Source organism: Microchirus variegatus, assembly GCF_963457635.1.
Source record: "Microchirus variegatus genome assembly, chromosome: 3".
NCBI classification, from domain to species: domain Eukaryota; kingdom Metazoa; phylum Chordata; class Actinopteri; order Pleuronectiformes; family Soleidae; genus Microchirus; species Microchirus variegatus.
Genome location: NC_139804.1, coordinates 27,639,226 through 27,655,250, shown reverse-complemented (window position 1 = coordinate 27,655,250; position 16,025 = coordinate 27,639,226). Strand labels below are relative to the sequence as shown.

Genomic DNA, 16,025 nt, shown 5'->3' with positions numbered 1-16,025 from the left:
AGAGCCAAATCGATAGTGTGTGTGTGTGTGTGTGTGTGTGTGTGTGTGTGTGTGTGTGTGTGTGTGTGTGTGTGTGTGTGTGTGTGTGTGTGTGTGTGATGTGATGCACTCCACTACCTCAGAAAGACAGAATGTGAGTGGGCAAACCGTGATGTGACTTTTGAAACACACACACACGCACGCGCGCACACACATACACACACACTGGTAAATGTAAGGAGATAAATACCAACGCTGTCAGGAGGAAACCGTTTGTCTGTGTGTTTGCGCGTGTGTGTGTGTTTGTGCTTGCGTTCGTGCTCGTGTGTGTCTGCCCTCCTCACCTCTTCATGTGTATTTCCCCCATGATAATTGCCAGGGAGTGCTTAACTAATTAATGAATTATTTTCTCCTACCTTCATGAGAGTCTTTCATTCTTTCTCTCTCCTCGTACGAGGCCTGGTGCCCCTCTGATCAGTGTGTGGCTGTTTCACTACCTGCTTTGTCTCTCATCTGAGTGCGTGATGAATTATGTGCTCGTTACCTTGGAATCTTTTACATCGACAGAATATCAATGAGACAGAATCAAAAAATGAAATTGTTCCAAGGCGTTCTGACGTTGGCTTCACGGTTCGGGGTTTAAACATGACTGTTTTTACGAACATAATACCACCACAACTAATGACCTAAACCTTTGTTGTTGTTTTTGTTTGATACGTGGTAAAATCGTGTGTATGCGTGTGTGTGTGTGCGCACATGTGTGTGTGTGTGTAAAGGTCATGCCTCTCATCTCTAAGTGAGCCTCAGTGAGAAAGACCAGAGTGGCAGCACTCATCAATATTAACTAATGCCCTTCCTTTCATCGCACCATAAATCCATGGAAACATGCGAAGAAGGTGTGTGTATACATATATATGTATATATATATATACACACACACATATATATATATACACACACACATATATATAGATATATATATATATATATCTATATATATACATATATAGACTGCAACAGTATGGTGATTAGCAGAATTAGGAGTGGAATGTCAAGCAAAAACAGTTTAATTTACAACATATTCAGAAAGTCAAAAGGCTAAAAAGCAGGAAAAAACACAAATATTTTGTCACTATATGCATGCGCATGTGTGTGCTAACAAGTGTAAAAAAAAAAAAACAACAAGTTCCTGCAAATGGAAACCCTTTGATCAGATCGTGAAAACAACAGCAGCTAAGCCGAAGACTGAAGAAGAACAAAAGGACGTCACAGCCACAATTACAGGGAGCAGTGCGCCATTCACTATAATCACCCCTGTGTTTTGCTACGGCGGTGCGTAACACTTAAAATCCACTGTCATCCCTTCTCATGCTTTTCATCTTCCAAACTACAGAGTATGAAAAACAAACACAAAAGAGGAAACAGACATTTTTTTTCTGTTTACAGTAGAGCTATCATGCCCAGAGGGAAAATAGAGGGTCTTAATGAAACTCATTAGACAAGAAGAGGCTCTAATGTGTGTGCTGGGGTGTGTTTGTGTGTATGTGCAAGTGTGCAGGTATGGGCCAGCATGTGTTCAAGAGACACAGCCTGCCTTTTATCTATGTGAAGTCGGATTACCTTGAGGGAACATAGAGTTCACAGTGAGGCGTAGTGTAATAATATCATTACCCACTGTTTATTATGACTGTTTAACACTGACCTGGACCTAGGACTTTGCCCTAAATAGACATTGGTCATTGAATGTGCTTGAATTTTGTGCAAGAAAGAAGTGATGTTGATATTTGGGTAAATGTCTCCATTATTTGTTATACGCTGCCTCCTGTTTCATGCGCCCTGCATTGCCTGATAGACTAGGAGAACAAACTCTGAGTTGTAATTACCCGCAGTGCTGTGGACACTGTCCACTGTCTCTCTTAAACGTTGACCCGAGATTCCATGCAGAACAATGAGCGCGTAACGTCAAGCACAGAGGCGGACAGAGTACACAGCTTCATTACTTGAGTAAAAGTACAGGGACCCCTTGCTAAATTTTACTCAAGTACAAGTAAAAGTACTACAGTCAAATGTCTACTTAAGTAAAAGTACTGAAGTGCTTGTTTTTAAAAGTACTTGAGTATCAAGAGTACAAGAGTACATTTTCTAAACATTTAATTTATGTATAGAAACGATGTTTAATGTACGCACCTCGACATGCTTCCTCAAGTTGGAAGATTAAAGGCGCCATATGTAAGAATGTGGCCAAAAACGGTTACTACATCAAAACTTAAAATACCGAGGTCTTTTAGGTATCGTTTTCGCCGCCATTACAGCTCAGACGTAACTGGCACCCGTGGTTGCTCGGCAGCTGAGACTCTACTGACTGCAATGATTGGTAGATTTTTTTATGCAAATATTTTGGCTGTAGTGTTGTTGTTGTTGAGTTCAGTATGTTATATGAACATTATTTCTGAGTATCTGTGACATATTAGGAGGATTTTATGGCCAGATGCTTTAGATTTATTACATAATGCACCTTTAATTATTGTAAGTGGTGATGTTTTGTTTTGGTATACACAGCAAACACTTGAAGCGAACACTATTATATCAACTTGTTCAGAGAATTGAAATAGTCTGGCGATTCCTGGGATGGACCTACTGCGTCTTCTTCCATTGTTTCGTCCATGGTTTCATCTCTCAACTAAATCTGACCATGGAGATGTTTGGTTTTGTTTTTTAGAAGAAGAAGAACGGTTATGGACATGGTTATGGATAAAAATCTATTGGGTACAATGAGTACAATATTTGTCTCTCAACTGCACTTGAATTAAGTCATGAGTTCTCCCCAAAAATGATACACGAGTAAAGTACAGATCCCATAAAATTGTACTAAAGTAAATGCAAATTCCAAGATCTCTGGCTCACCAAAGACGATTACAAAGACTGATTTTGACCAAGATCCCAGATGGAGAGTGTGCTGCAATAAAATCAATAAAAGTGCACGCCACGGACCAAGTGGCTTTCACAAGTAACCCTCCCGTCTTAAGCTGTGTCAGCACAGTGGCACTTGAATTTTAAACCCTGATTAGAACTCATAACTAGCGTTGTTGTGAGAGTAAAAATAAAAGCATCTGCCACAAGTCTAAAACCAATTATCGGTTTTAATGTTGTAGCTAATGACTGGTTTAAATGTTTGTTTTTTTGTTGATTTTACTCTCTAATAGTTAATATTGCTTGGCAACACTAGACCAGTTTCAGAGTTTCAGTTTCAAAGATTTAGCATGATTCTTTCAATGCATGATATCTATTATTTTATGCACTTTTTAGGCTCTTAAACTTTAGTGCAAATTGCAGTAGGAATAATTTACAACTCCTTATATGGACATCCTGGGGGTATTCAGTTTAAACATTTTGAGTAGTTTTTGCTTATATAATTGGTGAAAATTGCCTAGGTTGTGCTGAAAAAAAAAGAAAGAATATAAGACACCCTATATTGCACATTCTTATATCCTATGTATTATAGTGTACATTTAATCATAGTGATGGGAAAAAGCAGCTGGAATGCTCTGTGTTCTAAGTGTTAACCTGAATTCTAAATTCTCCATTCTCTTCACTAATGTGTCATTTGGTGGTGAACAGCGAGTGTACAGCGAGTGTAAAGATTAAAAGATGGGGAGTCCTGTCAGTAGAGACATTTTCTCTTTTTCTTAATTGTAAGACTGAACAACAACTGTCTAATTATTAAATAATATAATCCGTCTGTGCATCACCACTAGCTGTGAAAGCAAGAATATTTACTGTCCTTAAAAAAACCCTCTCACTAATGCTATAGCAGTGAGCTGTCAGTTTTACACTGCAGCAGTGGAGTTTTTAATGAAAGAAGTGAGACACACTGTTTTATTGTACCACTAAATGAAATCAGATTACCTGGAGCAAATGTGCAGATTCATTTTGCCACACGCTGCTTGAGCTAACAGTATTGCTTGCTGTTTGGTCATTAATGCTGAGGCTTGAATAAAGTGATGCAACTAAGTGATTCCTCCGGGAGCACTTGCAAGAGCCACGATAAAGATATGCACACACACAGTCAATACTGTTCAGTAATTCGGTCGTCATTAGAGGAACTCTTTTTTTTTTAAAAGTGTGATTTAATGAGGTAATTAATCACAAAAGCATGTGTGCAGACAGACAAACCTGTGTCAAGTGATGTGAAATCACATTAAGTCCTGATTGACCTGAAGTAAAAGCAACCAAAATGGTGTCAGGCAACATTTTGTCACCACATTGGACTCCAAGAAGGATTTCTGAAATAACATACATTTAAACCTTGATTGTTGTTGTTTTTTTTTTACATTGCTGACATCTGAGACTTGACCTTGTTACAAGAGAAGGGTTTCAAGTTCATGCTGCTGAAACAACAAAAAAAAACATAAGCGAGTAACTCGAGATGTTTTCTGATGACTCACAAACCAAGATAATTCTCTGCACAATCGGATTCCTCTTCATTTCTAACACAACTGACGAACTGCACAAATTGCATTTTTTTCATTCATTCGTTGATTATGAGAAAACATGCTAAAATGAATGACTGCCCCAGTCCTTACTAGGGATGGGGGTTTCAAGCAACAATTCTCTTTACATTGTAAACAGGATTATTCATCACATATTTGAATATTCTAAACTCCAGCACATAAGAGCTAGTATAAGTAATGCAGGGTCCACAGCATGTTGAGCTAACAGGAGTGGCTAACATGATGCATTCAAAGAAATGTCATCACTTTTGCAAACACAGATGTATTTCACTAACTAAATGCTTGCTGCTGTTGCCATCTTGTGATAATAGATGCACCATAAATTAGGAAATTATTGGAGTAGAAAGTGTTTTTGGTAACTTATTAGATTAAGGGACACATATTCACCATTAACTAGGCGCTTACTAACCCTACTAGCCCTTTATTAGTCAATATTAAGCACGTATTAACACCTTATGTAGGAAAAATCTGAATTAATGTCGTAATAGAGTTAGATTTACTTCATAAGCCAACCAAGGCGTTCGTGTGTCATTACACTCAGAGAAACTCTTCAAATGTAAGAAAAAGAAAATACTGTCCTTAAAAAGAGTCCATATTTTTTTCTGCTTCTCGAGAGGTTAACTTGACTTTGACGAAATAAGAACCATTTGATTCAAGAGGCAGCTTTGAACCCTTTTGATGAGTGGCACTGCCGTCTCCACAGCTCGCAGGCACAGGATTCATCATATGGAGTACGCTATGTATACAAGATCATACAGCTGCAATGCACCATGGTGTTGCTGTTTCGCTGTGTTTTGTTAACACTACGATAAGGCACTGAAATTACTAACTGGTGACTTGGCAAACAATGCCCCGGTGAAGCCGCCTGCGAATGAGAAAAGTTTTAAATTGATCTATTATTACTACGCAGTTAAACTGAACCAGATATCCAAATATATCTTGATGCCAGGAAATGCATTTAGGCCCCCGTCAGAGTCATCCTGCACTTCAGTATGTTGCTTAAATGTATGAGTCTCTATTACTTGTCACAATTTTGGATACCATTCCCTTCTATCTCCCTCAGTGTGTCCATTAAGGGGCCATATAACCACGCAAATGTCAACAATAAAGACGACGGTACAGTGCTTTTATTGAGCATCTCAAACCTTCTACGAGATGATTGTGCAAGGCCATAAAACTGAGCTGCTTATTGAAAGAAGTGAGGTAGGAAAAGGCACAATGCAATGCTAGGAAGTTTGAATATACAGTATATGGACAGGTTTACAAATCAATGTGTGACTGTATCGGGGAATGTATGTGTGAGAGCGTGTGTGCTGCGGAGTCGCAAATTTGATCAAAATCTCACGAAGGAATGTCCATGCTTGAACTCAGATGAACACTTTAAGTGTGTGTGTCAAGGTAAGATGTTTGTTAAAGGGACAATGCATGTGAATTGGACAAAATGTCAAATTCATACTCCAAACAAATACACTCTTAGAAATAAAGGCTCCAAAAGGGTCCTTCTACAAGGGCTGAGGTTCTACCTGGAACCATTTGCTTCTGAAAAACCCTTTCCCAAAGAAAGGGTTTTTCAAGGGTTCTTGGCAACACTAATGGTTCCAGTATGAACCATTTTGATCTAGAGAACCCTTTAAAAACCCTTTCTGAATAAAGGGTTTTGAAAGGGTTATTGGTGGAACCTTTATAAAAAGGTTCTACCTGGAATCAAAAAGGGTTCCCCTATGAGGAACAAGCCAAAGAACCTTATATGGTTCTACTTAGCACTTTTATTTCTAAGAGTGTAGGGGCACCATCTATGTTACATGAAAGTTGGTGTATCCACGTCATTGTAAAAGTCCAGTGTGTAACATTTAGGAGGGTATATTGGAAATTGCATATACTACCCATAAGAAAGTTATGTATGTATAATGTCTTTAAAATATAAATGTTAATGTACTTTAGGTTAGGGCTCTGCTTTACAAACGTCATCTTGTGCTGCCGTGTTTCTACAGCAGAACAGAATGGACAAATCAGCCAGAGGGTGTGTTTCACATTTGAAGGAGAAGCTTACTACACAAATACAAAAAAGAACGACACCATTTCCACTATGTGAAGGCCACTGTAGTTCCCTAATTCACTTGAGGAAGAGAGACAATCTGCAGTCTCACCTTTAGATGTTACTAATTCTCACACACTGGTTCCGTTTGCCGTTTGTCCAAAATGTGAGGCCCTAAACCTGACTGAGATTGTTATTTTCCCACCACATCTCGGAGTTCATTTTGTCCATAACCCCAAATTACGAGGGACAGAACTCTTCTGACTCTAAGTGCCTGACAACTCAGTCAGGCTGCAAAGATAATCAGGTGCAGCCTTCATCTAAATGCAATCTGTGGCAGTCAATAATACATAAACTGTATTGATTTGTGAATGATTCATTATAGGGGGCAATCTATGTTAACTCTGGATGACAAATGAGGTTATGCATGGTTGCAATAATCAACCATTCTTAACCACAACACCACACACCATCATGATTATAATCACTGCTGTACATTATAGAATAGAATAGAACAGCATTTCATCTGATTAGACTGACAAAGTTACGAAATGCTTTGGAAAAAATAGGGGTTACATCCCACATATCAAGAATTGCATTCACAGCCATGGCAGCACATAATCATAATTGTCATCAGCTCACCACAAATCAGGCATAAACACTTCTTTGCAATAAAACAAATCATTTCTAGCCCTGCTGTCCTTAATTCACATAATCTCTCTCAGTCTGTCTTCATCACACTGTTTCAGCAGACTTTGCTTTTGACGGCGCACAGTCACGTTCTTTATCTACACCTCAGTGACACCGCAAGTGTGCGCGCATGCATTTCATATGGAGTTAAATGTCACTGCACATGCACGCACACACACACCCACACCAAGTTCACTAAATAGCTTTTGGTTGTGCTGATTCATGTGCATTATTTTCTATGCGCCAGTAAACACAGCCAGTGGAATACTGTGCTTCTCTGGCAGAGGTACATCAAAAAGACACAAAAGCAGGAAAGTACAGTACACACATATACACATCGACATGCCACAAAAACAGAAAAAAGAGGTATGTGCATGCACAAAAGAAGCAACAAAGACAAAGAAAGATAGACAGCAGCAGAGGATAATGTGAATATGTGAACCAGTGAGAAAAAAAGGGTCGTATTCCACAGCGAATGGGGAAAACAATGGGGATCAGGGATTTTTTTATGATCCGTTCACGCTCCCTGAATACTAGCGAGTGAGAGGAAATAGCCAAGGTCACGAGCAGAATTCCCTATTCTAATTCAGCGCATTGCTAAGCATCCGGAGCAAGTGTCAGGAAGTAATTTAGAGAGCCATTCACCACGCCTGTGAAGGGAAGATGGACTGGAAAACATGACTTTGGATAAAGGAGTGGAGGAATGAGACTGAGGAGGAGATGCCGGCAACAAGGGAGGGTGTATAAAAACAGAGATGAGAGAGACATATAGAAAAAAAAGTATGTGTTGCCTGTAGAGATCAAGAAGCTCTATGACACCCAAGGTCCAGTACCTGTGTATGTTTGTTTGTGTCAGACTGTCTTTTAATGACAATAACAAATGACTCCTAGCTTTGTTTTTCTTAAAGTGAATAAGAAAATGTATTCTATTCTTTAGGATCTGACAGTGCCACATATAAACTCTGTAGATGCCGTTCTTCTTATAGGAACTGTGATGTTCGCACTGCCTGTTATCTTATAACTCAAGACTCCCATCTTTTTATGGATGCCCCATTCTGCCAGAGGGAAACAGTCGAGATATCGCGCACACATCACAGCATGATTTTGTTATAACTAAAGCACTGACAGGTCACTGGGGTTAAACTGGATATACTGCAGCTGAAATAAGAATAGGAGTACAAAGTGAGAGCAAGGATTCTGACAACCACTGTAACATATCTGCTGTCAGTGCTTGCATTGGGAATAATATAAAACATCTGCTGGCTTGTTTTTTGGCCCTCAGAAATGATTGTGTCTAACCTTTTCTCTTCAGCACACCCATTTTGCCATTACTGGGAACAACAACAAAAAAATCCTACTCCTGCTCTAACATAATAAAGCCACAAGATGTGTTTTTTTCAGTATGTGTCACTCACTTTGTCAGTAGACGGAGAATGTGATGTGATTTTGGGCTGGGAGGGGGTGACTGGATTACTAACTTTGTAATCATCGATTGTTGATTCATGTAGGTTAATGTGGAAGACAACAAACGTCCCTTATTGAATTTGAGAACTATTTTTATTTATTGATTGATTTTTGCTCTGGGTTGCACACGGTCGGTGTAGTGGTTAGCATTAGCACTAAAGACCCGGATTCGGGACCTGGTCTGAACAAGGGCCTTTCTGCATGGAGTTTGCGTGTTCTCCCTGTGTGTGTGTGTGTGTGAGGGGGGTTTCTCTGGGTTCTCCGGTTTCCTCCCACAGTCCAAAGACATGCACTATGGGGATTAGTAAACAGTAAATTGGACATTGTGGATTGTCTCTATGTGTGTCCCTGTGACGGACTGGCGAACTGTCCCGCCTATCGCTCTATGTCAGCTGAGATTGGCACAGCAGCCCCCGCGACCCTCATGTGGAGGATAAAGCGGTAGAAGATGGATGGATGGATTTTTGCTCTTTTCATTACCTTGTTAAACAGAAGGGCTTTTTTTTAGTTTGGTACCTTGGGACGTTTACAGAATCCTGTTAAACATTATTGATATAATAGGATGAAGTATTGCTTTGTATTGTATCTTTTTGAGTGTGGCCATGCTGTCAAATGAGGTGAGGGGGTAAAATATTGTACTATAGCTTGAAAACGTCACAACAATAAGACGGCACAATATGTCATGACACAACATGACATGGTCAGGACAATACAACCACACAAGAAATCTCATCGTATGTAATGGTCATCAAAATGAACTCCAATACTTCACTTTTATATTTCAGAAACAGCTTCCTGACTAACATAAAAAAAAAGATCAGGTCGATCATCATCCTTCATTGCATCTCATGCAGTGACATTATTGCACACACTCCTCTCAACAGGAAGTAGATGAGCTAGAGAATTGCACAGAGGGTATCCTGTAGAGACTGTTGCCATCTCGAACATAAACACACTGGGGAAAACACTCACAAGCACGCACACACACACACATACACCCCCCCCCCCCCCCCCCCCCCACACACACACACACGCATCTAATCACATTAAAGGCATTCGGATTACTGCAACTTTTGCCAGTGTCACGCAGACGATGTCGGAAAGCAAATAACCAATCTTGTTCTGTCAAGTGAAGACACAGACAGTTGCAGCGCAGCAATCGTGAGAAAGATGCTAGAGACAGGACATTCAGCGGTCCTGGGAGTTAAGAGAATAATAATATGATCAGTTAACTCATTTTCATTATGGGTCGGGGTTAGTGCAGGCAAAGTGATCAGTGCAGTTATTTTAATCCTCTTCCAACAGCCAACAGTATCATCATAAGGAAAAGAAAGTCTAGTCATTGTGAAGAAATGCACACCACAGTGCAAAAAGAGAACATATGTGTACGTTTATATACAAAGAGGATGTTGTTAAAATCAGAACTGCATCTTATTTTCCTTGCAAAAAATGGTGATATTGTTGGATAATTTTATTCTTTCATTATTTATGATCTAACACAATTTTATTTGTATAGCGCCAAATCATAACATACATTATCTCAAGGCACTGTACAAGACATCATGGAGAGCAGAGAACCCCAACAGTTGAAATGAGCAATCACTAGGCAGCAGTGGAAAGAATAAATCTCTGACAGAATCAGACTCGAAGATGTGTGGCCATCTGCCTCGACCGGTTGGGATGAAAGGAAAAATGGGGGACAGAGGAGACCAATAACCAGACCAATCACTATTGTAAACTACTACAGAGAGACGTATACACTGTTGGAGTCATTTTGAAAATGGATTTCAGTCACTGTGAGCAAAATTACACAAATGAACAGCAGCCTTTAGGGGGCCTGAAATCAGAAAGTGAGTAGGTATAGCTAGCCCACTGGTAGCTAAGTCTGGCTTCTTTGGTAAAAAAAAAAACAGTACCCAATACATTCCCTTATACAAACAGGAGAAGACCTGGCTGGTTATGGAGCTGTGAGAGTCTAAAAAACAGCTTCAGCAGGCAATACAAAGAAATTGCTGGAAGTGCACAGGTGAGCAGCTGAGAAATTCTACAAACCTACTCCCTTATGCCCCAAACCCAAGGGAGCAGAGAAAGATAATAGTTCTGGAGGAGGTCACATCGATGGAGCAGGAGAACTACCTGGTCAAGGCTCTTCCATGCTCCGGAATCTTTCTCTCAGTGGTTTGGGAGGAAGGAGAAGCACACACTTTGCAGCAACAGCAGCAGCAACACTGGCTCCCAGCACATCCTGTCAGGATGCAACGCTGCACTGACACAGAAGTTGGCAGAGCTGTTGGAGAAGTGGGGCTAACAATTCTTCAAACCAACAGCAGCTACACGCTGCCTTGGTGAAGCCAGGAGAGAACCAACAGAAGATAGCAGTGGGATCGACCACATCTTTGTCGCTGCTCACATCTGGAACGCTACGGGAGATGCGTGTCGATCTGGGGAGGGAGCTTGTTTTCCTCGCTGAGATCGCACAAACAAGCCTCGGAACAGATGTCGTGATGTGGTCCACATCTGCCAAGAGTGTCCTCCTCAGCATCGATCTCACAGTTCCATGGGACGGAGGACCTCCAGCACATGAGCTCAAGAGCCTCAAGTACTCTGAGCTGCTGGCAGAAAAGTGCAGAGTGGCTGGCTGGCGTGAAAATATTCACCCAGTGAAAGTTAGTTGCAAGGGTTTTGTGGCAGAGTCAGCAATCCAAGTGTTTTGTGCAGCAGGGACTACAGGGGCGAACTCACAGAGGGCCATCAAAGAGCTGGTGGAGGTGGAGAAGACTACATTTTTGCTGTGGCTACACAGAAGGGACAGTTTTTCGGGATCGGCCCCATCTAGTTACTGCATCCTTCCCATCAGGAGATGCACTGGGTAGGGCGGGAAACATCGGTGAACGTTGGCACCAGCTGACAACCTTGCAGCTGACCCAACGTGCACTGGTATAAATGCGACAGGCAAAGACACCAGCACGAATAACACCTGTACTGTAATCAAAATAATAACAATGGTCACTGTGATAAATCCATCTCATTCCGTGACGCTTTTTCAATTTGAATACACAGGCAACTACTGAATGTTGAGCACTTCTGCTAGCTGCCCACAGCAGCCTTGTTAGCACTGACTTGCCAGTGCAAACATCATAAAGACCTCCTCGAAGCCTGAAAGTGTATATGAAGGATTGATCTCACTTCTCAGCGAAACAGACATGGATGGTGAAAGATTACCTGTCATCCTTCAAAAAAAAACAAAAAAAAAAACAGAGAAGACACAAGTACCAACAGTTCCCCTGTGCTCTGAACACAAAGGACTCATTTCCACCACTGTGTGGAACAGTTCGGAGACTAATTTTATGGCTGTAATAAGCTGCTGAGTAACATTATCTTTCTTCCAAATGGGATGAATCGTGCTGAGGGGAAATAGATGTGAAAAGGGTATGGAACAAAAGTATGAGGAAAAACAACGTGTGCCATAATCAGTCAATGACACTGACTTTAAATTACAGCATCAAACTCCATATTCCCAAAAACAACACTTTGTTCAAAGATGACCACAGACAACTGCTGTAACACGATGAAAGCTCTGTAAAACCATTTCTTATTCAACAGCATTGGGGAGCAGAGTGCAGATAGAGACTGGGAAACAAACATCAGAGCAAGATAGAGCACATATTTGTTTGAGCATCACTTTCACTCTCACACACACATTTTTAAACTTACATGCATTGGTGACAGCAAAGCTGTTGGCTGTCTCTATGTTGTCGACATGCGGGACCAGGTTAAAAGGAGCTTCTGTGGCATTAGGGCTGGTGTTGTGAAGGAAGATAGCTAGTCGAAATGCTGTATACTCCTGATCTGTATTCCTAATGAACAACCCGCCTGGAGAGAGAGAGAGAGAGAGAGAGAGAGAGGGGGAGGGCAAGAAGGAGAGGAACATGATGGAGAGTAAAGGAAGTGAGTTATTGTAGGGCAGAGGGGGTAGTATGGGAGTCAGGAAGAAGATAAGAAAAGAAGGGAGAGTAGAGGAAAACAGCAAAGATCTTCATTAGTTTGTCACAAGAGGTAATTTGTCGTTCAGCACATCCTCCTTCTCTTAAACTCATAAACATGACTAGCAAACACACTGTTCATTTCATTGATGCAACTGAAGAAAGACAAAGAGAGAGAATAAAAGAGAAACAACCGAGCTGACAGGAAGGCAGTCAAAGAGATAATGAGCTGGAGAGGATATAAAAGAAATCAGAGGAGGGAAGCCAAATCCAAAATGTTGGATAAATAAAGGAGGAGCACGGGTCATGGAAAAGAAAGTGAGGGGGAGGTGAGTGCTAAGTGTCAGTTGGCCTTTAAAAGGAGAATATCCCTCAATATTGTCTTCCTGACAGAAAAGGAATAGAAGGGAAGAGAAATGATGATACGATGCAGAGAATGTAACATAAAAGAGCTCAAAGAGTTGGAGGAGGAGGAGGTAAGGAGAGAAAAAGGAGACTGGCAAATCATGCAGGAACTAAATAACACATGTTTAACTTGACATTGAATGTGTGACATCAGTGCAGTGATTATACGGAGAATAATGCACAAAAGTTCAGACGCCGTTTGGTCAAAATGTCTTAGCTTAAAATGACAGACGCAACGTTTGATCCTTAACGAGACCTGAAGCATGACAAACCCGACTGTATCCCTGATTAAAGGTCATCGTCGGCTTTAACACTTCATTAGCTGTTGGGTTAAGTTGTTGCGTTTGTGTAAATGAACGTTTGTTTGCTTTGCCAACACCTGACTGACAGGTCGCTTCATCTGGACGACGGTAAACTGATGTCCGGTGCGATGTGAGTTTAACTTAGTCAGACTGAGATTACCATGCAGGCCGTCAAGTCTAGGCATGCCACTCATATCCGTGTGTGTATGTGTACTGCAAGTGTTTTTGTTTGCGTTCTCTCTGCGTAGATCACAGCAAAATATGAAACAAGACCTCACGTATTAAGCATGTATAGTGAATGTTCAAAAGCATAATTTGCATTAAACGGTAGCCACACAGCGTATTTCACAGTCTTCTGTTAAGGCTTGGAGATCCTGTTTTAGGGTAGAATTCCACACCTCAGAGTGCACACACACACACCGACACTGACACACTCACACACATGGCCATGTCCCATACTGCACCAGGCGCTCCAAGAAATTCCACTAACATTTGAATCTGTGTTGGTGAAAAGACGTCGCCTCTGCCTCCACTGATATTAGACTCGTGTGCAATGCAGATATGCAAATAAACTCCTCAAGTGAACTGCCTGCCTAAGAGCCCAGAGAACGACGGAGTGTACACATAGAGTGTGAGTGTTTAACAGACACAGACAACAGACATCAAGTATGAATGTGTGTGTCTTCTTCTGCATGAGCACGTATGCTTTGTACGGTGCATTATGCATGTGCACGCATACATGTCCGCTGTGTGCACACGTCATGTGCATGCCCCGCGTATCAGTGCTGTACATGCATGTGAATGTATGTTTATGTTTTATGGAGGCATGTGCGAGCCCACTGTGTGTGTGTGTGTGTGTGTGTGAGAGAGAGAGTGACAATGAGGAAAATATTTAGCATTAAGTTTATTGGCAGCTGTAGGGAGACAAGAGTCAAGGAGCTGGATTTCATTATAGGACCTCCCAGCTGCCCCCCACAAGGAGTGATGCAGTGCATTCATTATCACTCACATGCTTGTGGGAATGTGTGTGTGTGTGTGCAAGACAGAGAGGGGGAGAGGAGGGGGGGGGGGGGGTAGAGCGATATTTTATGTACATGGTCCATAGGCACTGAGCAAACCAATGGTGATCAATGTCTTGGATTCTGCAAACTTTATGTATGAGATGGACAAAAAAAAACAGGTTTCCCCAGCACTGACACACAGAGAGGGGGGGGGGGGGGTGGGGGGAGAGAGAGAGAGTACTGCAGTATCTAAACAGTGAAAAAAGCAGACTAGAAGGCAACAAGGGTCTAAAACACCCATGAGTCCAGAATCCACTCATACAGCATAGATGAAGTAGAGTTACTGTGCATTTTTAAACCAGACGAGTGACATGAGGTGTGAAATATCTGGGATACAGAATAATTGAAGGATGAGGATGAAGAGAAGAGAGGGAAGATGTTTTATCATTATGTGCTCTGATCTATGATCTTTGCATCCATTTATTGAGTTTGGCATCTGTGTTGTGGTGCCTCAGTTGTCCCGGTGCACTCCCCTCTTCTCTGTGACTGATGTTTCTGCTGTAAGCCCACTGATATTCGGCGCAGTGTGTTAAATCTGAGTGTCCGTGCGTAAAATCAGTAATCATCCAACTTACCTATCTGCACTGAGCTGGGGAAAGCCCCCGTCGCCACCTCCCAAAGGGTGGAAAGCACCCAGAGAAAGTGCCAAGACAAAATAATAATCCTCATTTTTGAAAATCTTTTTTTTTTTTTTTTTTTTGCCTTATTCCTTCAATCCCTTCAGAAACTGTTGAGAGACATTGAGAGAGGCAGAAAGGGGGATGCGAGACAAAAAGAGAAAAAAGGGGGTGTCAGGGAAAAGAAGGGGGGAATAAAGATGAGAGAGGCTGTCTTTGCCCGTTTTGTCCAGCAGTTATTCCTATTCCATGGTGGGTTCGTTCGTTTCTTCCCCTGCAGTGCCCGCTCAGAAGAGAAGTATGCGCCCGGTGCACATGCACATACGAGAGAGAGAGAGAGAGAGAGAGAGAGAGAGAGAGAGAGAGAGAGAGAGAGAGAGAGAGAGAGAGAGTGTGTGTGATTGGCGAACTGAAAAAAAACAGTCTGCATGGAGGAACTGGACATGCGCATCCCCGTCTCTCTACCCCTCTCTCCCTCTTCCACTCACACATGTATCTCTCCGCTCTCTCTCTCTTTCTCATTGAGATGATGTGTGTCGCTTTCCTCCCTCCTCATCACTGTCTTCCCAGTCTGTCGTCTCTAACTTGCTGTAACACTGAATTCTCACTGATAACGCTTGGTCAACTCGGACTTGGAGGAACAAGCCCTTCAGAAATGGATTGCGCGTGCGTCTTTGCGCGCAAATGACAATCCGCGGTAGTGGTCTTCGTGTGCACTTGACGGAATATTGAACCTCTCAGTATTCCATCAATCTCCAAACGCACCCCCCCCCCCCCCCCCCCCAACCCCCTGCTCCCCCCAACATGAGCATTTTCACTATCAGTGTTTGAAGTGATCAACACTGATTTGATGCGTTTTCATGGTGATTAAAGTGAGAGCGACAGAGACGCTCTGCCTGCGCGTAAACGTCCTGGCGCATTGGTTCACTCCACTCGTGTTTGTCCCGCCACAGCAGCAGCAGCAGCAGCAGCAGCATG

General features: G+C 41.9%; 1 protein-coding gene across 3 annotated transcripts in view; it reads right to left on the bottom strand.

Annotated features, from left to right (window-relative positions):
* The window catches only part of gria4a (glutamate receptor, ionotropic, AMPA 4a), a gene marked incomplete at both ends in the record, with an annotated part of 108,190 nt that extends 93,091 nt beyond the window's left edge, over positions 1 to 15,099 (bottom strand). For all 3 annotated transcript variants that reach the window (XM_083886687.1, XM_083886688.1, XM_083886686.1), the window contains 2 exons: positions 12,394 to 12,552; positions 15,006 to 15,099. In XM_083886687.1, the coding sequence (XP_083742813.1) occupies positions 12,394 to 12,552; positions 15,006 to 15,099 (253 nt within the window). The remainder of the gene's footprint in view (positions 1 to 12,393; positions 12,553 to 15,005) is intronic.
* Between the last annotated feature and the right edge of the window lie 926 nt (positions 15,100 to 16,025).